Source organism: Dasypus novemcinctus, chromosome 27 (genome assembly GCF_030445035.2).
Source record: "Dasypus novemcinctus isolate mDasNov1 chromosome 27, mDasNov1.1.hap2, whole genome shotgun sequence".
Classification (NCBI taxonomy): Eukaryota; Metazoa; Chordata; class Mammalia; order Cingulata; family Dasypodidae; genus Dasypus; species Dasypus novemcinctus.
The window spans coordinates 23768320-23793362 of NC_080699.1; the positions used below are offsets into that span (position 1 = coordinate 23768320).

Sequence of the window (25043 nt, forward strand, 5' to 3'; positions counted from 1 at the left end):
TCTTCAGGAATCGCAGTGATGGCTTTCTGAGAAGCCATTTCAAAGACAGCTGTGGGCTGGCCCAGTGCCCCCTAGAGCACTCTTACCTCATGGGAGCAGGTGACCAGAAAACTCCCTGGAAGTCCAAGGCGGGCGCCTTGCTCCCCTCCCCTGCTGCCACCATTGCAGTGGCGTAGTCCACACCTGCTGCAGGGTGGCTGGGGCAGGTGTTCTGCTGTGGCTAATCAGTGTCCCCTTAGGAACTCTTCGGTGGGAGTGCTAGGGCCAGAGCTGCTCAGAGACCCCCGGGTTCCAGGCTAACATTCCCACACCCCTTTCACGCTGGCTGCCAGCACGGGGGAAGGGCTGGAGGGAGGAGAAATTGTCAGGATGGGGAGGCGGCTGTGAGCAGAGGCTCAGCGAAGTGGGGGGGGCGGGGCTCTGGGATATGCGCGCTGGGCAGCTGCCCAGAGCTGGTGGCTTTCTGACCTGGAGTCAGAGGCACCGTGCCAGGGGCTCCGAGGGTGGACCCTGGCTGGGTGACTGTGGGTGCTTTGCTCCAAGGGGTGTCTGTTTTACTTGGAGCGGGAACAATCGCTTCCTCAGTGTTACCGCGTCCACGGGGTCCCTCCTCCTGCCCCTCTGTCCCAGTGTTTTCCCGGCCATCAGCCTGAATGGAGGAGGTGACGAGTGCCCTGTAACGCAGGGACCCTGCCCTGGCCGTGATTGTTTTCAGCAAGAGGGTGACGTGGTCAGCCCCGAGGAAGGAGGGGCCAGAGCAAAGGGCTGCCATGGGCGAAGAGACTGGCACTGGGTGGCTGAGAAGACACAGAGGGGGTGGCAGTCCATGCTGGCCTGGCCACCATAAAGCTTTTACGGCCACTTGTCTGGGAGGGTGTGCTGGCCACTTTCCGGTGTCTCTCCTTGACTATCTGGGGCTGAGCCTCCTTTTAACTTACTGTACCCATTAGCAGAAAACGGGCACCGTGGGGAGCTGGGGCTTCTCTGCCTCCTCAGGAACTGGGTTCTAGACTTGGCCTTGGGCAGATCACTCCCCCTCGGGCCCCACCTCTGGCCCTGAGCCTCAGCTTCCTCACTGAGCAGTGGAGGGGCTTTTCCAAATAATCAGACGCAGATGTCCCAGTTCTACCAAGCCTACAATTTTAGGAATAATAACTTGCTTCGGTGTTTTGTACAACTCTCTCTTCTCAAGAAGGCCTTGCCTGACCACGGTACTTAAAATCGCTAACATCGCCCGCCCCCCTCCCGATCGACAGAGGACAAATTCTATGTATTGTTTCCCTTCTAGAGTGTAAGCTCCCTGAGGGCAGGGTTTTTTCTTTCTTTTCTTTTTACTGTATGGAGCATAGCTGGATTCACAGAACATGGAACAGTGCCTGGAACACAGCGGGACAACAGTAGGTGTCACGGAAAGAAGAGATGGATGCTGCTGTTTGTCATTGTCATTGTCCTCACCATGAGGCCCGTCCGTCCAGTAAGGTGGAGGCTTGCCCCTATGTTCTGACTCCCTCTGCTGAGTGCACAGGGCTACTGGCAGCAGCTTCCTTGGGGCTTCCTCTCCCCTCAATCCCCCACCACCTGTACCGCCTGTTGAGTCCTCTTTCCTGTGGATTCCAGCCAGTTCCTTCCAAACCTCAGCTCTGCCAAAAGCAGGCGTTTGGCCAGCGGCTGCTTCTCTCTTCTTCTGATCACCGCAACCCCCAACCCGTTCTCCAGGATGCGAGGGGCCTGCTCCAAGGGCCCCCGAGCACTTGGCAGGTACTGTTTTGAGAAACAGCTGAAGGTCAGCTTTGAGCAGCCAGCGGAGACTGGATGGACACGGGCACTGGGGAGTGAGGGTATATGTATGAGCATGTGTGTGTGTAACTTCTTCCGATTTCTCTTCCCACAGAGCTGGGACAAGCCTCTGGCCCTGCTAAGCATGGGCAGGAGGCACCGTGCACACTTGCTTTGGCTCCAGAGACCCCGAGAGGCTCAGAGGTCCAGATGGAGAAGTTCCCTTACCCCGAGCAGGGGCCAAGGAGCCCCAGTTGCTGCCCTGACTTCTTAATTAAATATTCCGCCTGGTGCCCAGAGATGCTTCTTGTGCTATGTTACTTTTCAGCTACAGGGGGCCCTAAAGACAGCACATCTAGGCTTGCTCCGTGTGCCTGCCTCTTAGCATCCCACCCAGATCACTCTGGAGGCCCAGAGACAGGCGCCGGCCTTACCTGCGGCCTGGCTGAACTCTGCCGCCAGTGTCACGTGTGCCACAGCCCGGGCAGCCTGCAAGCACCCTCCATCCTCTCTTCTCTGCTTCTCCCAGCCCACTGGCCCACAACAGGCTCATCTGGGCAATATATCATGGTCCCATCTGCAGCCACCTTTTGTGGCCCAGGACCGTTGCCTTACGGGAAGGTACTGGCAGAGGAAATTTTTGTGTCTGTGCACCTGGAGTATGTGTGTCTATGTGTGTCCATGCACGTGTGAATAGGTTTCTGTGCGTCCATTTGTTGCACGTAAGTGCATATGCACATACCAGCGGGTATATGTATGGCACTCTTGCACACAGGTCTCTGCAATGCATGTGCATGTGTGGGTATGTGTGTGTGGTGTGTTCGCAGCTCAGTGTTTGAAAAATTCATTAGAAGACAAGCAGCCCCAGAAGGAATGGAGTCAGCAGTTGTTTTTCCAGCTCACGGAGCAGCATGGGCTCCTGCCCCGCCTTCCCCAGGAACCCTTGGCCCTGCAGAGAGGTGGGGGGTGGGGCTTCTGCTTTATCTCCCTATTCTAGAGCCCTGCCCTGCCCCCACCCCCCACTCCAGGTTTCTCTGCTCTGAACCTTGGGGTGGAACTGGCGCAGTGGGAGTGGGGCCTGGAGGGCTGCTCCCCCCAAAACCAGCCCCATTTCCACGCCCAGGGGCACCTCCACCCCCTTCCGCTGGCAGCTCTTGGAAGCCACAGCAGCTAATCAAGCCGCGCGATCATAATCAGCTCTGATGGGTCCTTCTGCAAAAGCGCATTCTAATGAGGTGGGGGAGAGAGAGTCTTGGAATGCACCGGCCCAGTGGCCTGACTTGAGGAGGGGCAGGAGCCCAGGGTTCCTCCCACAAATGCTGCTTCTTGGTCAGGAAAGAAAAGAGGTGACGACACCCGCCTGGATTTCTGGAAGTTTTCAGACCCTGCGAGTGGGGAAGGAGGAACGTGCGCAGGCGTGCATGCACACCCACGCACACGCCCCTGCACACCCCACAATCCCTTACTTGACAAACCTTCTACAAGGGTCAGGCTTTGGGCTGGACTCCACGTGGTCTGTGCGTGGGCTCCGCCCCCTGGGGTAACCGTGCAGGCGCCCACAAGGAGGCACACATACTCCCCGCCCCCACCCCTCTCCCAGGGCCGGGGAGACTGTCGTTCAGCAGGATCACAACAGGCCCAGCGAGTCGCTGAGACGGAATGCATCAGATCCAATTCATTAGGACTGATGGCTCCCTGAATGGGGCTGAATAATTGATGAGCAGAAGCGGCTTTCAGGATGTTCCACGCACCGGAGGCTCCCGCTCGCTGGGGCCCAGTCGTTTATTTATTTATTTTGAGCCAACGAGCCCGGCCACGTGCTTGCTGGGGCAGGAGCCGAGCAAAGGTTAGATGTTTTAATCTGTGATGTTTACACTGTAAACTCTCCGTGCTGAAACGGATCTGGAGGCGGTGAGAGGCAGGCTGAGCTGGGTTACATGGGTGCCACCCAGCTGATTTGCCCAGGATGACTGCTGCTCCCCCCCCCCCCCCCCCCCCCCCGCCCGTGGGACTTTGGCCTGCGGGTGGCGATGTTCCTTCCGGCACGGCAGGCCCTGGGCCTGACTTTATGGGACAGTTGACTTAACTTTTTGGTGTCCCCCGGTTCCTCCCTAGGAACTCGAGGATAAATGGTTCATGTCTTAAAGACACAGGGATGGGTGTGCAGTGGGCCCTTAACAAAGGCTGTCTGTCCTATTATCCTAATGACTGCAGTTCCGTGCTAGAGACCAGGACTGGAGAGGTGGCGGGAGACCCAGAGGCCTCCCTCCCTCCCACGTGGAGCCCCACGCCGGGGTCTTTGGGCTTCTGGAAACTCAGGCTCCCAGGGAGCCGTCGCCAAGGACTGCTGGAATGCTTACCCTCCCAATGCTTGCACCCTCCCTGGCTCTTCGGAAAGGGCCATGAGCCCTTGGCTCCTCGGGGCCATCGCTGGCTCTGTGACTTCTCGCCCCCAGCTGCCCGCCTTCCACTGACCTCTCCTGCATCAGACCCAGCAGCACCCACCTCTCCCCATCCTGCCGCCCAGCAACCAGGCCACTTCCCCTCACCCACTGCCCAGTGTCCACACCTGCCGGTTCCAAAGAATGTTATTTGGGGCCTTCACGCACCTGCACAGCCATATCAGGCACCTACACATTTCTCGAGTTGCTTGTCTATGTTGGTCACTCAATCCCCAGACAATGGCTCAATGGCTCCCAGGTCCCAGGCACGGTGCTAAGACCTCGCCCCGGTGAGCGTGCAGGGCCCAGGACAGAAGAGGGTCTCTGAGCCCCACGCGGTGCTTTTGAGGCCTCAAGCAGCGTGAGCAGCCGGAAGGTCCCTCCCCACCCTGTAAAAGCAGCCCGTCTCCGCCAGTCTCAGTGCCCCACACGTGGGCCTGGGCCCCTCGCTCCCTCGCGCGCTCGTTGCCCGCCAGGGAGGGGCTCGGGCTGGGGAGGGAGGGCCTACCTTTGACAGCCACGTGGACGCTCTGGCTGATGGAGAGCTGGGGCTGGATGAGGACGCTGCACAGGTACTCCCCCTCGTCCATGCCCTTCTGCACGTCGGTCAGCTTGAGGGTTCCGTTCTCAAACACCACCTGGCGGTGGTTGTCGGGCAGCAGCAGGGCGTCCTTGTACCACTTGATGGAGTAGTAGGGGTAGCCGATGACCCTGCAGTTGATAAGGGTGTCCCGCCCGGCCACGGCGGTGATGTTCCTCATGGCCCGGATGCTGGGGGGGCCTGGGGGGGGCAGAAGGGGGGAGGAAGAGAGGAGGAGGTGGCGCCGTCAGCCAGGGACAGCCAGGCGCACCCCGTGATGCTGCTCTCAGTTGCTTGGCCTTTGAGACTCTTGGGGGGCCAAGGAGGGGCTTACTCTGGCGGGGGTAGGAAGGCTCTTTGTTACAAGGCTAAAGGCAGAATTGGGGGCACCCACGTCTTTCCTGGACTCTGTTACCAGCTTCGAATAGTTTCAGACAGGCACGGCCCGGCAGGCCTGTGGCATGTGGTCGGGAAGCAGGTGCAGGGCCCTGGGACTGTGATTTGGGAGGGTGAGTCTTCCTTTACGGGGAGATCAAGAATTTTTGGTTAAAACGAATCATGGAGATTTTGTTATTTTCATTTTGGGCTTGTACCCCCAAGGATCTTAGCTGTGTTAAATATTCAAATGCCCGCAAGAAGGGCTCCTCTGGATAAGCTGATTTACTTTCAAAAAGGCAAAAGTATTCGGTGGGCCCCTGAGAAGGGGCTATGAAAGGGGACAGCACCCACGCTGGCTGAGGGGAGGGCACCCAGCTGACTCAGGTGGGCAGGGACAAGTCGGGGAGTTCTAAAGGGAGTCCAGCAGCTTCCACGCAGGCAGCGCTGGGGAAGGTTCCGGAAGCTCTCCGGCCTCAGGCTCCTCGCTAGAAGACGAGGAGCTGGACTAGGGACCCTCTCGGGGCCCTGGAGCCTGGGACTCCGTGGGTCACCCTGGATCCGCAGCTAGGTCCCCGTCCTAGTCAGAGGACTGTGCGGGAGGCTGAGGAAGGGAAGGCCACGCTTCTCATGTGGGGTCAGAGACCTGGTGCAGGTGAATTTAACTCCAACCTCTCGCTCCCCTTCCCTGTCCCCACGGCAGGGGCCAGGGGCCCGGGTAGGGTCAGCAGAGGAATAGCCAGTCCCCGCCGGGCCACGAAGGGCTGCAGAGGAGACCTCTTGCCACAGTGACTTTGGAGCACTGAGGCATGGGGACTCTGAGGCCCTCCCGCCCGCTCCTGGAGGCTGCTGCCTGCGGACGCCCCCTCCCCAGCCGCGGCCTCCTTCTCCTGGAGGCTTGAGCCTTGGGGCAGGAGGCGTCGATGGGCTGGGGAAAGAGGGTGCCTGACTCCGGGCTGCCTATACCTCTTGGAGCATTTGGGGGCTCGGTGGAAAGACAGGGGCACCGGATCCAAGGTCAACCCGGGGCCCCACTGCCCCTCCCTTGTCCCTGAGAGGCCCCGCAGGGGGCATAGCATGTCTGGACCCCAAAGGGCGGATTGAGGCAGAGAGAGCAGGTGCGGGGGACAGACAGGAGTGCGGAGGAGAGTGGGGGAGGAGGGGGCTGTGAGCCGGTGACCCTACGAGAGACGCACGCACAGGACAGATGACGGGGCTGGCAGGCGGCGAGCAGGGGGGAAAGGCGAAGCGGGGGGAGGCAAGAGGCCCTCTGCTAACGTCGACAGGACGACTGAGACGTGGTCATCAGCACAAGAATAATGGCAACCACAGAGATGGTGAAGGACCTCGAAAGCCTATTCTGATATTTAAATGTAGACAGGCACCTCTTACGTTTATTCGCGCCTGGTACTCAGCAGTGCCCACCGAGTTCCGCGCCGCGCACCGGTACACGCCGCCGTCGCGGATCTGCGGGCCGGTGACGTTCATGTGGCTGACGGTGGTGCCGTCCGACATGGTGTACTGGTTGGTGCGGTGGCTGCCGTCCCGCACGATGGGCTCGTCGTCCAGGGCCCAGGTGACTGTGGGGGGCGGCGCGCCCTTGGCCGCGCACATCAGCGAGAACTGCTCCCCGGGGTTGACCACCTTCTCGCTGAAGGACGAGACGATGCGGGGCGTGCCGTCTGCAGGGAGCGAGGGGGGGGCCCCCTGAAGGGTCACCGTGCCACCGAGGGACAGCACCTCCCCGGGCCAGCCCACCCGGCGCAGGGGCAGGAGGCCCAGCCTCAGGACGCGGCCAGGCCCCGACGGGGACGTTGAGGTGGCTGGGTCCCCCGGCTGTCTGCAGCAGCCCCGCCAGGGGCCCAATCCCTGTTGCACAAGCATGAAGGCTCCGGCGTTTGAATCCCGCCTCGGCCAAGTGTTAGCTCTGCATCTTCGGGCGAGTGGCTTAACCTCTCTGAGTCTGTCCATCTCCTCACCGGCAAAACAGAGGCAAGGATTACACCTGTTGTGTATGGCCGCTGTGAGGAGTACATGAGTGGATGCTCACATGGGCGATATGGGCATCTGTGTTTTCTGCATCATTTTTCTGTAACCCTACCACTTCTCTAATTTAAAAAATGGGGGAAAAAAGAATGAGCTCATCGCTCAGTAAATGCTTAAAGGTTCGCGGCTCTCAACTTTCCTGTTTCCTCCTCCTTTTACCTGCGGTTAACTGAGCGTGGCCCCAGGACCGCCCCGGCCGGCCCTGCAGAGGCTAAGTTCAGTTCTCTCTTGAGTGCCGTCAGGGGAGGGGCCGTGCTGCAGCCCTCTGAGCCAAAGGGCAGGCGCTGAGGTGCCAGTGCCCGCTGTGGGCGGCTGCGGGGCAGCCATGCGCAGTGTGCGGCCGCGCCTCTGGCCTTGGCTAAGGCAATACCCTCAGACAAGACAATTAACCCCCGTGCCCCAACTTCCTTGCCTGGGTGGGGGAATGTGATTATGAACCCCAGCCCTCCTCTCCACACAGGATTGCTATAAAGGATTAAAATGGGTGTTAAGTTAAAAAAAAAAAAAAAAGGCAAGGGGATAGTCTTCTTTACACCTGCCACATTCTGTGCCAACAGGCTGATCTTAATCCAACCCCTGCCCCACTTCTGGGGAGACCCTTATCTAACCCCGAGGGACTAGCCTGGGAGAGCCCCGGGGGTGCTTTGCCTTTGGCCCCTGCTCTGCCTCTTTCCCAGCCCTCTCCCTTCCTGCCCCTCGCCTTCCCCACCCTCTGCCCCCCCCCAGCCTCATTTTCCATCTCCCTGCTCTGAACTGGCCACCAGTGGCTGTCCTCTACGATGTCCTAATTTCACTACAAAGGGGTGACCCCTCAGTGAAATAATGCGCCAGGTGGGGGCTCATCTGCTGCTGGGAATAATGCCTGGGTTTGATATCTTTGCTACCACAGTGAACGGTCCTTGGAAGGAATAGGGTCAGCGGCTTTTCTTGAGTAACAGCTAAGGGAGAAGCGAGGGAAGCACTAAACTTGGGGCTAAGGACTTCTGTGTAAGTGAAGGAAAGGTCATCCATCAGCCATGTGGGACCTACGCCCCCTCTCGATGTAGAGGTGGAGTGGACATCGCCATCCCTGGGTCCACAGGACGGAGGAATGTAACGTGGATTGGGGTGGACTTGCTGCTTTTCTACTACAGAACTGTCGTGGCTCTAGCAATGGAAGAAACTGCGGCACTGATGTGGGGACAGTGGCCACGAGAGTTGCTGAGGGCAGGGTGAGGGAGGAAGAGGTGTGATGTGCGGGCATTTTGGGGACTTGGAGTTCTTCTGAATGATACTGTAGGGACAGAGGCAGGACATTGTATATCCTGCCATCACCCACTGGATGGACTGGGGGAGAGCGTGAACTACAATGAAAACTACAGTCCATGCGGTGTGGCAGTGCTCCAGGGTGTATCACCAAATGCAATGAATGTGCCTCACTGATGAGAGGGGATGTTGATGTGGGAGGAGTGGGGGTGGGGAGCGGGGTATATGGGAACCTCTTATGTTTTTTAACGTAATGTTTTGTGTGATCTATTTATCTTTTTTTAAAAAGGCAAAAATAAAAATAAACAAACAAAAGAAAATGTGCCCTAGTCCATAGCTCACGGCTCGGCAAGTGGAGTGCAAGGCGAACCTCAGTCCTCATTCTCCCTTTTGGTTGGGCACCTTGTGCAGTGAGCAACCTGAGCAACCATACGCAGAGGTCCTGGGTGAGGAACGCTGGGCGACCGCCGCTTTAAAGGGAGAGAGAAACAGGCTGAAACCTCCTCTGTGGCCAGGAACAGAGCCTGCTGTGGAGGGCTTCTGGGAGACTGAAAGCCTTCACGACCCAAAAGAAGACCCCTCTCGTAGTGAGGTTCTAGTAATTTCAGAGGGCAGAAGCAAGATGATCTGATGGCAAAAAGAGACCTGACGTCAAATCTCAGGGCTGTCCCTCTGGCAGGGCTGCGTGACTTTGGGAAAGGGACTGAAGCCTCAGTTTCCTTAACTGCAAAATAGGCAACCTACAGGCACCTCTTGGTACTGGGGGCAAATTAAATAAGACCGTGCGTTGGCCTGGCCCGTGGAGGTGCTGGATAAATGCTTCCTGTCACTACTGCCACCGTGGCCAGGGGAGGGCGGGTCTGGAGCAGGCACTGCCCCCCGGGCCGGGGCTCTGGGTGTCCGAGGCCCCTCTGCCGTGGCCGCGCCGGCTCACCCTCGAGCACGATGACGGCGAAGTCCTGGGCCGTCTGCGCCTTGCGGGTGGCGAAGCACTGGTAGGCGCCCGAGTGCCTCTTCTGGGCCGACGCGATGAGCAGCGTCTCGTTGCTGAGCCCGCGGATGGCGATGGCCTCGTCGGGCAGCACCGGCTCCGTGTTGCGGTACCAGCGGATGGAGAAGTCCGGCGAGCCGCTCAGGGCGCAGGAGAGGATGACCGTGCTGCCGATGCCGGTCTTGAGCTTCTTTGGTGTCAGGGTCACGTGCAGGGGGTCTGCGCCCGGCGGGCACGGGAGAGGGGAGATGGGGGGAGAGCAAGAGAAGAGAAAGGGCTTACTGTGGTGGGCGCGGCTGGAGGCCGGAGGCGCTCCCCATGGCGCCTGGAGTCAGAGGCCAAGGGTCGAGCTCGTGTGCCTGGAACTGGTGGATCCCCTCTCCAGGCCTCAGTTTACCCATCTGTTAAGTGGCAGCGTCAGACTGGGAGAGCCCCTGCACCTCTTCCTCTGGGGCCCCGTGTTTCCTTGAACGCCGCTTTGCCCAGGGTGGGCTGCGAGGCTCTCTTTTGCTTGACTGATCTCCCCGTCACCCACCCTGGGAGCCAGAGGGCACCTCTGACGCAGCCACCAGCCTCCCGTGCCCACGCAGATGCTGGCACGCTTCTTTCCGTGGGTGCGCCTCCTCCACGTGGCTCCGTGGCTCCCGCCTCTTTCACCACCGCCGCTGCCCTGCCCCCTGCCCCCTCCCTCTGGGCTCCAGGCTGCAGCCGGCCCCACCCCTGCTCAGAACTCCCACGGCCCCAACAGCTCAGCTGGGTATTCGAGGCTCTCAGGGCCCTCGGGGACCCCACCCTCCTGCTCCCCCGGCTGCCATCAGTTTCCGCTGGACCCTTACACCCCGTCTCCACAGCGGGAGCGAACTGCCTGTGGTCCCTGCACACCCCGGGCTGGCTCTTGCCTCCCGGGCTCTGCCTAGGGGGCATCTTTCCCCTTTGGCCTAATTCCTACTCATCCTTCAGAATAGAGCTCAGGTGCACCTCTTCCAGGAAGCCTTCCTGGCTGTGACTCCCTGACCCATGCTGGGTTATGGCTCCCTCTTCTGGACCTCCTTCAGGCCTTGTGCATAACTAGTGCCACGCTGAGCTCACTGCTCATAGCGCCCTTCTGTGCCTGCCTCCTGCTCTGGAGCGGGGCTGCATCTCACTCTCCACACCCCTGCTGCAGCTGGAGCCCCCAGCTGGCCCCTCTTTCCTGATTGCCATGAGGCTCAGGGTTCTGTACAGGGGGCTTTGGCCTGTGGGAGCTTGGGGTCCCCAATAAATCAGCCTGCAGGAGAGGGGCTGTCTGGGTTGGGGAGCCATCAAAACAAACCCGACTCTATTCGCGTGCGGCTCTGCCCGCTCGCTCCCCAGAGCCTCTGCCCGCTGCCTGGGAAATGCCAGCACACCATGAGGCAGGTGGCGTCCTGCTTGTCCCTGTCGCCAGCCAGGGCTCCCACGGTTCTGCGTGCCCACCGCTCTCTCCTCGCTGCCCCTGCTTGACTTGGTGACAGGAGGGGGGTTGGTATAGAGAGCACTGCTTTCTTCTCCATGAACTTGGCAGGGAGAGGGTAAAAGACAGAAAAAGCAGGTCCCTTCTCCTGGAAGCTGGAGGTCAGGCCACAGTGGGGCAGGATGGGGGGTTGAGGGTGGGATGAGAACCAGATGCAGCTCTACCTCCAGGGCACAGCGGTGTGTGCACACCTGTGGGCAGTCACCGTCCATTTCTGAGAGTGCACTTGATGGTGAGCATGGAGAAGTGTGTGGGTCCGTGCATGGGGAAGTGGGCACATGAGCCTCCCTGCACACATGCCTGTGTCTGCGTGTGTAAGGTCTGCTGTACGTACTGGGGCAGGAGCCACGCACATCAGATGTACCTGGAGTCAGGTGTGCTGATTTTCCAGGGTTTTGGGGGTGTGCCATCTCCGGAACAGTGAGCCAGTGTGTGTGTGTGTGTACCAGGAGGGGAAGGTGTGCAGGCCGTATCAGACCACACTTTTTTGGACAGTGCTCATCAGGCGGGGTCTGCTAAGGCCTCTTGGGTCCCGGGTGCTCTGCGATGGGGGAGGGCCAGGGCAGAGCTGGAGCTGATCTCCGGCTGGCAGGTGGTGTGGCTGACTTGGCGCTTTGCACCCAAAGTCTGATCTGATTGATCAGTGCTCTTATCGATTATTGTTAAATATTCTGGATGTCACCTAGGATGGGATACATGATGTCCTCTCTGAGTGACATGGGTTAACATCAGCATTGTCCCCCCCAACGAGCCAAGAAGCCCCGTCTTCGTGGCGAGCTTGTCACCATCACCCTCACCGTCCCATCTGGGTTGACCTCTGCGAGGTCGGAAGGCTGGGGTCATTATCCCATTTTGCAGAGGACACTGAGGTGACCATCGTGGTTATGGGATTTGCCCAAAGCCGGCGACTCTCTGAGAATGCCAGAACCGAAAGGCAGGCCGTCTGATTTCCAACTCAGGGCTGGTCCGGGTCACCAATGCTGGCGACCGCCCAGAGCCCGAAGGCCGTGCCTGCTGCGTGCCCCCCTGGCCCGCTGCGGCGCTCTCGGAGGTCCCCGGGGCTGCCGAAGGGACCCCCCCCCCACTCACCGATGACCATGAGGGTGCCTGTGGCCTCCGCAGAGCCGAAGGTGTTGGTGACCTCGCAGACGTAGGTGCCGCTGTCCTCGGGTCGCAGGTCGCCGATGGCCAGCCCTGTGACGTGCTTAGTCCAGCGGCTGTCGGCCGGGAGGGGCCGGCCGTCCTTGAGCCAGCGGATGGCGGGGACGGGGTAGCCCGAGGCGGCGCAGGGCAGCTCCACGCTGCGGCCGGCCCACGCCTCCTGGGAGTGGAAGCCGTCCAGGATGGCGGGGATGGACTCGGCCGGGTCTGCAAGGCGGAGAGCGTCAGCAGCCCCGGGGGGCGAGCGGGGCTGGGGGCGGGGAGGAGCGCTCCCCGGACAGGAGCCCGCGGCCCCTGCACCTGCGCAGGAGCCCCCAGAGTCCCCCGGGGCGTCTCAGGGAGGGCTGGCTGGGTTTCCCTGTGCCCCAGACTTGGGTCCCAACTCGCCTTCTCAGGCCAGACTGCGCCTCTGAGAGCCTGGGACCGGGGATGGGAGGAGAAGAGACATAGCCTGGGCTGGAGTGATGGACCGACGGACAGATGGAAGAAAGAGGAACAGAGCAAGAGGGGCAGAGAGGAAGAGGACCTAGAATCCAGCTCAGACGCAGGGGCAGGGACCCCTTGGCAGTGGAACATCAGGACAACTGCATGAAGGCAATCACTGGTAAGTCTCGGTCCGGGCCACAAGCCGACCTGGGGGGACCCTTCACTGCTGACTTGGGGGACCCTCAGGTGGAGGGAACAACCCGCCTGTCCCTGCCTGGTCTCCTCCCACCTGCAGTGGAGACAGGCTCAGAGAAGCCCCGTGCTTTTCCATAGGGACCCCGGAAAGCCTGGGAAGTTAAGCCTTTGGCAAACCCCACCCCCCACCCCCCAATTCTCCTCTCCTCTATTTTGCGTTATCAGCCCAAGAGAAACCGATTGCCATGGACTGAGGTCCTTTTCTGGGGGGAGTGAGTTTTGGTTTATGTGCGGCCACCAGGCCGCTTCCGAGGGGTTTTCTCTGCTGCAGCAGTCACAGCCCCTCCACCCCCAGTTTTGAAAGCTTCATAGGCCCCCCTTTTCCTGTAAGACACAGTCCACGCTTCTCATCTCGAACTTCCCTCACCAGCGTACCCGACCTTCCCCACTCTCTGTGTCCCCCCCATCAACTCCTGTTCATCTTCACAAACAGCCTAAATATCACCTCTTCTGGGATGCCTGCCCCAATCCACTCTCCCTGCAATCCCACGGCACGCTTCCTTTTATTTTATTTTCAAACACCTTTTTCTTTTTTAGAGAAAAAAAATTTAAGTTTTTTTCCAAACAGGTAATATGTGCACCTGACAAAAATTTGAGTATCCAGTAAAAAAGCAAGTCTTTCGCTCACCCCTGTACCCCCAAGGCACCTCATTTCCCTCCCAAGAGGCACCCACTGTGGCCAGCTCCTCTGTGGCCTGGTGCCTTGGGAATTTCCTGGGAAGAAAGGGGGCCCCTTGAGGCCAGGGCCGTGCCTGAGCCACTGCGGCCTCTCGTGGGCCTGGCGCGCGTCCGCGGAGGGCGGGTGGGGCACTGGCCTGATCTGCCTGCGAACACTCCGCCTGGCAGAGCTCTGCAGGTCCAGAGCTATCGGAGCTGTTGAGGGACCCAGGAGGGCGCAAACAGAGGCAGCCACCTGCCCAGAGTCACACTCAGGGTCAAGTCCAAAAGCCGAATTCCCTGCCCCAAACCACGCCCCCTTCGCTAAATAGAGACAGAACCTCCTAATACAGGGAATGGTGAGCGTTCGAGCCCCCCGGGCACTTGCCAGCCCCTCCGTCCTCAGCTCAGCTCCCTTGGACAGCGGGTGGGCTGGGAGAAGGCCTTTCTGGAAGATGCCCTGCTCCCTTCCCACCCTCACGGGGTGCAGGACCGGAGTCGCCTGGTCTGCGCGCTGGGGTGATGAGGCTGCTGTCGGCGATCGGTGGCCGCATGTCCGTCCCAGGGCCTCTTGGGCGCCCCCTCGCTATGCAGATGTGCAGGACAATGGCCATTCAGGGCCCACCACCCTCCCTGCCAGATTCCGTGGCCTCGTCCCCACCCCCTGTGGGAATGGTTGGGATAAACAAACCCTGTGCCAGGGAGGAATTACTCAATGTGACACTTAATTGATGCAAAACACACAAATTCCGTGGCACTCCGCAGAATTTACAAGCGGAGGGGCCGGCGGGGTGGCGGAGGAAGGGGCCGCGGGGGGGAGGGAATTAATCACCGAGTCTCAGGCGTGAAATTAAATTCTGAGGGAAAGAAACCTCTTTCATTACTCCGGAGCAGAAGTAAAATGCTGCGGCGTGTACACGGCGGCCGCCTGGGGGGATCGGGCAGGGCGGGGGGAGACAGCTGGACCGGTGAGGGCTTCCTGGGACCCGGGCTGGGGGTCTGGCCTGGGGGGCTCCGGGTGCCCGGGGAAACTGCTGGGACCCCCCCCCCCACTGCCCCACAGGGGATGCAGCCACTGTTCTTGGCTCTGTGCTTAGTGGGCTGGGGGACCTTGGTCTAGTCGCTCAGCCTCTCTGTTCACTGGTGACCTGTTTCTAGAAGTGGATAATAATGTGTATCCCATCAGTGGTTGCGGGGATGGCCGTGAGTTAATACGCATGAAAGCACTTGGGAAACCCTAAAAGCACCCGGATGCATGGAATAATTATTAGTAGGCTGTATTCTGGTGCTCAGATTATAACTGCATTTGCCTCCTTAGATTCAGGAAATGAAGAAAAATGAAAGCCACCCCTCCCCCACTCCGGAAATGTCTTGGAAATAATAACGCAGGGACAATAGAACAGCAGTTACAACTGCCGCACCGAGAGTGACAGCAGCTGCTCTGAGCGCTTGCTGCGTGTCAGCTACCATGCTAAGCTTTTTGCCTCCGGTACTCTATTTAATTCTCACAGCAGCCCAGGGGAGTACCTTTGGCCACTCCCATTTTACAGGTGGGGAAACTGAGGCTTGAAGGCATTATTTCAGGCCAGGTGGAATGGCTAGCGAGTGGCTGAGACAGGCACTGTGGTCAATTTCCAATATACCCCAGGATCCCCAACCCTCTCCTTTTTGGCCAGGGCAGCCCCAGCGACCTCTAGCAGCCCCGGATTCCAGCTGCGCCCCCAGAGCTTCCGGTCGGGGAGGGTCTGCCCCTCTCCTGGCCCCCAGCCCCTGGAGCTTGCGGGCTCTGGCTCTAAAAAGTAAACATCCCGGCGGAAACCAAGGTCCAGTGTTTACCTGCCAGCAGGTCTACTCTCAGGACCGCCCCGCACCCCCAAATCTGGGGAGTGGCTCTGCGGCTGGGAGGGGCGAGGGGCCGGGGAGGTTGCCAGGAGGCCCTGCCGCGCTGCCTCCCCCGGGATCAGTTGCATTTTTGCCGAGACGAGCAGGTTGCAGATGGCCTTGTCACCCCACATCACGTCAGGGCCGGGGTCACTCGGCGGGGCCCCACCCCTCGGCTCCCCCAGCCCCCTCCCCTTCAGTGCCTCCCTTCTGCCTCTACATCTTTCTCACTCCGTGGCTGCCATCTCTTTCTCTCTTCCTCTGCCCCTCTGTGCGTCCCTCCGCTCTGTTATTTCTTTCTTTTTCTTCCCTGTGTCTCTCTGTGCCTTGCTCTCATTCTCTGGCAGTTCTCATTCTCCTTCCCCCACCCTGCCTTCTCCTCCCAGGCTGGTGGTGAATAGAGAGGAGAAAGAGAAGGGGTGGTATATTCTCCAGTATAAAGAATTTTTTTTGGAGGGACCCCTGCCTACACCCCCCTGGAGAAAAAAATGTTGGAGGTCCCATCAGGATTTGCACAGAGGTGACAGGCCAGACATATGTAGAGGGGAAAAAGCAGACCCGCAGGAGGAGTTTTCTGTGCTTTATGCACACTGTATGAGAAGCATGCAAATGAGATGCAAAACACCCTGCACACAAGTCCCTAGAATCTGGAGTGGAACCACTCGGAATTTGGTTTGGGAATTGGGCTGCGCATTCCAAAGTCAAATGCAAGTCTTGTCTTCTCCCCACAGGACAGCCCAATCTCCCGTGGCAGTGATTCATTCCAATGAATGAATTTACTTAGCACCTACTATGTGCCAGGCCCAGGGCCAGGTGCTGGAGACACCTGGGTAATAGGGAGCCATGACCTTGCCATCCTGGCTCCTGCTTTCCTGGTCTTGCTTCCAGCTGTGTTAGGCAAATGAGAGGGTGTCCCGGCTAGGGTCACGTGCTGGTGGGGGAGGTCCTCAGTGAACCCACAGACGGGCAGTGACAGACAGGGTCAGACTGATCAGCTGGTGTGTGCAGCCCAGCCCCTCTTCCCGAGGCCCCGAGAGGCTCCGGATTTGGCGGGGCCAGTCGCAGGCCCCAGGGGGGTCTGACGGTCAGCTCACTCCTCTTCCAAAAGCCACTCCACCCCCAGCTTCTCAAGAGCAGAGGTTTTCAAGCCTCAGGACTCAAACCGTTCGCAGGTGGTGAAATCCATTTGGTGAGTTGCAAAACCAGTGTTCTAGAAAAATCGAAATAGCATAGAGTAGAATGGGAAGTTCAGCGTGCCCGGCCTAGGCTGTGATGAAAACGTCTGTCTGTGGATTGCTGCCGAAAGAGCTGGAAAACTACTGCCCCGGAAAGCCTATCCCGAGTGCCTCCCGCCACAAGGCTTTCTGGAGCGTGACGGGATCACCTGCATGGGTGCTCGGTGGGCTCCTTCTTGGGGAGGGCAGAGGGGCTGCAGCTGGAAGCACCCTGGGCTCAGGAGGCCCAGGGGTTGAATTCTGCTTAAATAGCTCAGGCAAGTTTCCCTAAGAGTCCGTTTTCTCACCTGAAGAACGCTTACCTCACAGGGTTACTAGGGTAGGAGTGAAATCCCCGGCACAAAGTGGGACCCGACACACAGCAGCTTCTGTCCCTCCCGAGAGGCTATAAGCACCCCAGAATAAGAATCCTTTTTTCAGTTTGGCAATGCTTTTGTTTATAAATTAGATTCTGCCTACTTTTAAATGCAGTGCGGTGGTCTACAGCAAAAGACACAAAGGCACTCATGGATAAAATAGAATCTTGCAAAACATTTAGAGGGGAGCAGGTGTAGCTCAGTGGTTGAGCACCTGCTTCCATGTACAAGTTCCCGGGTTCAATCCCCAGTACCTCCTAAAGGAAGACTTAAAAAAAAATAACATATAGAGACGTAAGGAAATACTAACCCCCCCACCCCCCCAATCTTTTCTAATAGTTACTATGTTTGAACACCAGATTTTCTCTGAGCTTCCTGACAGTGAAGACAAAAACAGGAAAGAGCAGATGGTCCATAAGTATTATTTGATAAATGGAAGCATATCAGTTCTTCGGGAGAGTTAAGCTTCCTCTGGTACAAACGTCTAAAAAGAATTCATCTCCTTATGTGTGAGGCACCCAAAACCAGGCTGGGCAAGGTCTTCCCCGGTGCCCCCTGCCCCCATGTCCCTCATGCTCCTTCGCTGAGCCCTGTGCACCCAGGGGCCTCCCCGTCCGTGGAGCCCTCCCTGCGCCAGCCCGCCCCTTCTCCCCCAGCCCTCCCAGCCTACCTGTCACGGAGAGGCGGGCCCCGTTGCTCTGCCGGGTCTCCCCGCTATACTTGTGCTTGGTGATGCAGCGGTAGGTGGACAGCGCGTCCTCCTTCTGCACGTCCGCGATGTACAGCCCGCCGTGGTGAGTAATAAAAAACCTGTTTTCTGGAGACACAATCAGGGCATGGCCCATTACTCCCTGGGCTGGGCGTCCCTCCAGGAGCAGCTTGGGTCGGCAGCTGGCCCTCTCCCAGGCCGGGACTGTTGCCCAGGGAGAGGAGGTGAAGGAAAAAACAAGGGGGTGCAGCTGATGCAACCTCTAAGGCCAGGGAGCGTCTCCCGTCGATTTTCCACATGCAAACAAAACGACAATAGAAATGCCAGCAATTCTTCTTTTAAGTGTAGATGCTCCAGGGTTTAAGGTAAAGAGGTTGAGCTTTAAAATCTAAAATCTACTAGCTGTGTGATCTCGGGCAAGTTACTTAACCTCTCTGAGCCTTGTTTGGGTAATGGGGTGAAAATAATATTGCATGGGGTGGTTGCATGAATTAAAAGAAATAATTAGGTTATTCTATAGTAGATGCTCGCTCGGTAATATCATCTTGCCTTCCTTTTTACAGTTTGCAAACCTCTTTCACATGCATCGCTGTTTGCTGTGCTGTCTCCATTTTACAGAAGAGGAAACTGAGACTCATGGTCTGGCCCCAGACCGCACAGCCAGGACGTGGCAGAGCTGGACTGGAATTCAGCTCTTCCGATATCCAACTTTTCTTCTGCCCTGAGCCAAGCAGAAGCCTACATGCTTCTCTTCCAAACTAAATCTCCTATCAGCTCAACGACTAGTTGCTGGGGCTACGCTATGCCACGAGCGGGGACGCGAAGATGAAGATGCACAGGCTTCATTTAGCAGCCAGGTCCTGGACCCCGACGGTGTGCAGGTGAGGGCGGGCGGTGGGGCTTTGCCTCTCCAGCCACCGTCATGGCCGTGCCTGCCTTTGCGGGCAGACTGGCCGGGGAGCAAGGACACGCAGCAGCACCCCCATTTTGCTGATGACAACGCAAGATGCAACACGAGACTCGGAAACTCCGCAGTGAATTTCCTTGCTGGAGCTCCTACGGCAAACCCTGAGCCTTGGCCAGTCAGGGCTGATTGAAAAAGGGGAGAGCGTGGGCTTGAGAGTTTGGAGGCGTTTGCACTTGGCTTTGGACCCCTAAGCTCACGGCAGTGTCCTCCCACCCAAGACCAAGCCAGACCGAGATGAAGACGCCACCTTTGGGTCCCTCTGTCTCCTCCCGGGGCTTAGCTGCTTCCCCAGGTGGGCCTGGAGGACCCCAGGCTGCCGCTGCCATGGGGAACGGGCATCGGAATGGGACAGCGGTAGTGGCTTAGCAGAAAGGACCCCCCGCGTCAGGGTATCAGCCCTTCAAACTCTGTTATTTGGGGATCCGCCTCCTCCTTCCTGGAGGACACCCCTCAGCCAATGGCAAGACCTCTGATTCTGGCTTGTGTTCGTGTTGGGAATGTTCTGTGGTTTCCCACTTCTCCAAGCACAAGTCCAAGTTTCCCAGCACGGAGAGGCAGGGCCCCGCACATGGACGTGCTCCCACGGGCGTGCTCCCATGGGCGTGCTCCCATGGATCTGCTCCCACCGTGGAGGCTGTAGAACTACAGGTTGGAAAGTTGAATGTCCTTGCACCATCTTTGATGGGGACGTTCTCCTGTCTTCACTTAACTATTTCCAGGGTCAAGGAACTCACTACCTCACTCAACAGCCCGTTCCGAAGTCAGTAGCCCTGACTTTTAGAAAGATCCTCCTTGGCCCATCTGGTCTCGTTGTGGCTTCCTCCATGGGTCCTGGTTCTTGTGTGAGCCCTGCAAGCCTCATGTCTTTGACTCTTCTGCAGACTCTCCGGTCTTAAGATTTTATTTTTAAATTGTTATTTACTGACTATGGTTTCACATAGCTGCACCAGACTTGGGCTCTTTGCTTCTGAATAGCCTTTGGTTGATCTACAGTTCTTTTCGTTGCCTCCCTCCCACCCCTCCTCCCTTCCTTCTTGCTTCCTGCCCTCCTCCACTCCACACATCTTTTTATAGCGCCAGACCTGCCCCGTGCCAGGTGCTTTGCTAAGAGGCAGGAGCCAACAATCAGCCTCCTCTGACCAGGGCAGAACAGCACCGGGCTAGCACCCTCCAGCCCAAGACACATTCAGTTTCTGCAGAGGGTGGAGGGACATGGAGGGGCCGCCTCACTACACTGCGGCCTCGCTGAGCGGCACCCTGTTGGGGATTCTCCCAGATGACAGCTCGGCCACCTGGCAACCTGCCGGGCCTCTGGAAACCCAGAGCTGGGGGCCAGCTTCTCTTCCCCCTCTTCTTCCAGGCCCCCTCCCAAGGCTGTGGGTGAGAGACGAAAAGAGGGAGGGGGCGAGCCCCTCCGCTGCAGCCAGAGGAAGCACGAGGAAGCCTGGCTCCCCCCTGGAATCTGTGGGCGCTGTTTTGTCTCCATGTTGTGACATCCCAAAGTCAAATGCAGAAGCTCTCCCGTAATTCATTATGTAACTGGGACTGGGAGGCAGACCGATTGGAGGGCGCTGCTGCCAATCAGAAGCCCCGGGTTAGGGAGGTGGCGGCAGTGGGTGATCAGACACCCAAGGAAAAACAGAAAAGAGACAAACAGATAAAGCCACTGGGAGCAGCCCGCAGGTGCTCCAGCCTGGCCAGCTAAGACCCTGCGATCCAGCAGCTCCCAGCACTCCACGGAGAGCCTGGCCCTACTGGAATTTTAAGCGGGGGGCGGTGGTGATGGTGGTGGGAGCTGGGGTTTCTATAGCAACAAGCGGCTGCTGCATCTGATGTTTCACATCCTTCATTGTCCTCATTTCCCCCCTCCCTCCCCCCCTTTTGTGCATACTTAATTGCAGTAACGTTTTCAGACACAGTGTATTGCTCCTCCTGGAACAAAGGCAGGCCGCAGCCAAGGGGATGCACGACGCCAGAGCCGAGCGGGAGGGGACATCAGGGGCCGGATGCGAATCCCCCCTGGGGGGTAGGGACGGACTTGTGCGACATCGGCTCTGCATGTTTGATGAGGATCCGATGACGGGCTCACTGGGGAAGGGGAGGGGGGAGAGGCCTGTGCAGCGAGCGAGTCGAGATGGGAGGAAGGCAGAGCGAACTGGCGGGGCCCCCAGAGGTCCCCACTGGACAACAAGGCTGGCCTCCGGCGGGGACCCTGGCCATCTGGCAAGTGCATACTCTATACCCCAAAAGGAAGCAGTGGTCCCTGGAATGACGGAGGTGTAGCCAGGCCATGGCCTCGGCTCCTCCCCTTGGGCAGGCTGGGTCCCCAGGAGGAGGGGAAGTGGCTTTCCAGGGTCCAGCCCCTACCCTGAGGCCGTTAGGAAATGTGTGGGGTCATACCTGGGGGGTGCTAATGGCATTTGGGGGTCAGAGGCCAGGAGTTCTGAGCATCCTGCAGTGCCCTCCCAAAAGAGTCTTGAAGAACAAAGGACTCTGGGGAAACGGACTTGGCCCAGCGGTTAGGGCGTCCGTTTACCACATGGGAGGTCTGCGGTTCAAACCCCGGGCCTCCTTGACCCGTGTGCAGCTGGCCCATGCGCAGTGCTGATGCGCGCAAGGAGTGACCTGCCACACAGGGGTGTCCCCCGCGTAGGGGAGCCCCACAGGCAAGGAGTGCGCCCCAGCGCGAAGGAAAGTGCAGCCTGCCCAGGAATGGCGCTGCACACATGGAGAGCTGACACAACAAGATGACACAACAAAAAGAAACACAGATTCCCGTGCCGCTGACAACAACAGAAGCGGTCACAGAAGAATACGCAGCGAATGGACAGAGAGCAGACAACTGGAGGGGGGAGGGGTGGGAAGAGAAATAAAAAAATAAATAAATCTTTAAAAAAAGCAAAACAAAAAACAAAAAAACAAAGGACTCTAACCCCAAATGCCAACAGAGTTCCTTGGGTTGACACGGAAGGGCCTTTTCTCTGACGCTCCAGGACCCAAACATAGGGTCAGAAGAGCTCTGCTGGGCGGACGTCCCGCCACTGACGCCGCTTCCCGGGAGCTCTCAAAGCTCGTGGGGTCACCCAGGACCCGCTGATGCCCAGGGGAGTGAGGTGTGTGGTTCATGAATCCTTTTCTATTTTTTATTATTTCCACAACTACTCCGACCTGCTTAGCCAGCTTCCTTCCTGGTGACGTGGAACAGGCCTCTGTTTTCAGTTAGCTTTTCCTGTACCTGCTCTGTGTTGGGTCAAGAGCAGCCCACACATTAACTCAAATATCCCCACAAGCCTTGAAATGGATTCTATTATTATTACAAACCAAAGCACAGAGGGGTTAATTAACCTGCCCAAGTCCACACAGTGAGGAAGAGGGAGAGCCTGGAGTGTTCATCCACTTCACTGCATTCGTCTGAGCTCTGGGCTGGACTGACTCTCCTGGGATAACAGCATCTCTCGTAGGGACATGCTGTGCCAGCCTCTGCTTGGTTGCTTCTGTCGACGGGGCCCTCACGACCTTGTGAAGGAGTGCTTTTCCTTCCAGTTCTGTTGGGCTCAATTCATCACGTCTTCATGGAGAGGTTCCAGGTCCTGGACCGGGCCCCATGGAGAAGTTTGGACTTGCGCTCCACCTGCTGGGATTCCACAGAGAGAAGGCAACGTCCTTCCATGAAAGGCGGGGCTGCCAGCCGTAGGCAACAAGAGAGGGGCAGGGAGGCAGCTCAATGGAAGCGTGGGAGAGAGACGGGAATGAAGAGTGGCCAGGCTGCCGGGTGGGGCGGCGGACTTGGCCCAGTGGTTAGGGCGTCCATCTGCCACATGGGAGGTCCGCGGTTCAAACCCCGGGCCTCCTTGACCTGTGTGTAGCTGGCCCATGCGCAGTGCTGATGTGCGCAAAGAATGCCGTGCCACGCAGGGGTGTCCCCCGCATAGGGGAGCCCCACGCACAAGCAATGCGCCCCATAAGGAGAGCCGCCCAGCGTGAAACAAAGTGCAGCCTGCCCAAGAATGGTGCTGCCCGCACGGAGAGATGACACAGCAAGATGACGCAACAAAAAGAGACACGGATTCCCGTGCCGCTGACAACAACAGAAGTGGACAAAGAAGATGCAGTAAATAGACACAGAGAACAGACAACTGGGGGGCGGGGGGGGAGGGAAGGGGAGAGAAATAAATAAATAAATAATCTTAAAAAAAAAAAGAGGGTTGGAGTACACCAGTGATTTTTAACCATATTTGCATACTAGAATCATCCAAAGGGATTTTTATTTAAACATTTATTTTTATTTATTTCCTGCCCCCGCCCGTAGTCTCTCTTGTGTCCATTCGCTGTGTGTTCTTCTGTGTCCGCTTGTATTCTCGGTGGAACCAGGAATCTGTGTTTCCTTTTGTTGCGTCATCTTGCTGCATCAGCTCTCCGTGTGTGCGGCGCCACTCCTGGGCGGGCTGTGCTTTTTTTCACACAGTGCGGCTCTCCTTGCAGGGCGCACTCCTTGCCCATGGGGCTCCCCTATGAGGGGGACACACCTGCGTGGCACGGCACTCCTTGTGCGCGGCAGCACTGTACGTGGGCCAGCTCCACACGGGCCAGGAGGTCCTGGGTTTGAACCCTGGACCTCCCGTGTGGTAGGCAGATGCTCTATCAGTTGAACACATCCGCTTCCCAATCCAAAGAGATTTTAAAACTAATTTCAGAATTTCTGGGGTGTGGCCTGGAAATCGGCGCTTTTGTGAAAGCTTCTTGGGAGATCTGATGCGCAGCCAGGCCTGAGAAGCACTGGATTTGATAAACTTGTAAGGGCCTTCCGCTCTGACAATTGATGTCTCTATGTTCACATGAAACTCGTCCGAGCCCTGTCTTCCCTTCAGGGAAACGGAGATAACAAGTAGTACTTACGTCCCAGGGCTTTGGGAGAATGAAAGGAAAGCCCTGGCACTTGGGGATGCTCATTAAGTGGCCGTGGAAGTCGTTCAGCTCCGTGCACCCCGCTCGGGAAGGGGGAGGGCTGGGGGCAGGCTGGGGCTGGGACCCCCAGTGTTCTCGGCTCATCCCCGTGGTCCGGCTTTCTGCAGATGCTCCCTTCCTGCCTCGGGAGCTGGGCGGGGGAGCAGTGAGCTTGGAAAGGAAGCAGCAGCCCCTCCTTGGGGAGGCTGGGTCCTGGACACAGGTGCTCAGGGAGCTGGCAGCCTCTTTTCCATCTTCCTTTGAAAGGTCAGCTCCGCAGGAGCCGTGGAGAGATAGTGGATAGAAACTTCGGGGCTCCGGGTGGCAGGAGCTGGGCAGTGGGGCGTGGAGGAGAGAAGTGGTGCTCTGCCAAGGCGGGGCCCCAGCCTTTGCTCCCAGACGCGCGGGGGGGGGGGGGGGGGGCGAAATTCGGTGGGGAGAGGGCGGCGGGCAGAGGTGGAGGGGCAGCTGAGGGTTTGGGGCAGTGTGTGGCCTGGGCAGATCCCTTCCAGCCTCGGAACAGGGGAAGGGGAATTCCTGAATGACTGCATTTCCTGAAGCTTCCTGCTTTGGCACCCGGCCCTATTGTCAACATGTAGCCAGAGAGCTGTTTTACGGCCTGAGTCGGCATGCGCCCCCTTGCTGGAAACCCTCCAGTGCCTTCACATTTCACTCCGGGTTTACAATGCCTGTCACAAAGGAAGCACTTGATAAGCATTTCTAGAATGAGTGAAGCAGCCAACCGTCTCAAAACCCTCTGCGGTAATTCTATCCCCCAGAGATGCCATCTCTGAAAAGATCTGATCCCAGGACGAAATTTACCTCCTCCAGGAAGTCTTCTCAGATACTACACTCCCATTGCTGGGTGTGTCTACATTTGACAATCTCCTGCTACTGCTAGTCACTGTTTCTGCTATAGCCAATTAAACCTTTAAAGCTAATTATTTGTGAGCATTCAAAAGTTGAGGTTGTTAAAAAAAAAAAAAGGAATGAGTGTCTTTGTTAGGTAGTGAGTTTCCTGTCACTGGGGGTTTTCAAGGAACGCTTGGTTGAGATATTGTGCAGGGGATTTTCGTATTGAGTGGGAGAAACAAACTGGATCATCTTTAGGGTTCTTTCCCTCCCAGCATTTTAGAATTTCAGGGCTTAAAGAATGTCAGCGGTGCAAAGCTCTTCAGAGCTCATCTACTGCAGTGGTCCTACCATCTGAGTGCGTGTGCACGCGTGTGCACGCGTGTGCTCATTGCCACCCACGGCCTCTGCTGTCACTATTCCTTCTGTGCCTGAGATGCTCTTTCCTGGATGCCCTCACGGCCTCAGCCAGGAGTCTGCCCAATGGCCTTGGAGACGCCTTTGCCTGGCCACCTTTTAACCTTAGACGGTGACTTACTTCTCTGCCTGACTCCTTATCTTGTTTCATTTGTCTTCAGAGCACGTGTTCCTCTTGGAGAGCAAGGAGTTATTTCAGCTCCCCCTGGCATCCCAGCTCCGGAGCCCGGCTGCCAC

The 25043-nt window shown here is 58.0% G+C and overlaps 1 protein-coding gene across 1 annotated transcript in view; it reads right to left on the minus strand.

The window, feature by feature from the left end:
- The window catches only part of DSCAML1 (DS cell adhesion molecule like 1), a 334417-nt gene that overhangs the window by 69663 nt on the left and 239711 nt on the right, over positions 1-25043 (minus strand). The window contains exons 4-8 of the mRNA XM_004452913.5: positions 17588-17734; positions 12036-12314; positions 9398-9673; positions 6558-6854; positions 4726-4998 (exon numbers count right to left, since the gene is read on the minus strand). Of these exons, the coding sequence (XP_004452970.2) occupies positions 4726-4998; positions 6558-6854; positions 9398-9673; positions 12036-12314; positions 17588-17734 (1272 nt within the window). The remainder of the gene's footprint in view (positions 1-4725; positions 4999-6557; positions 6855-9397; positions 9674-12035; positions 12315-17587; positions 17735-25043) is intronic.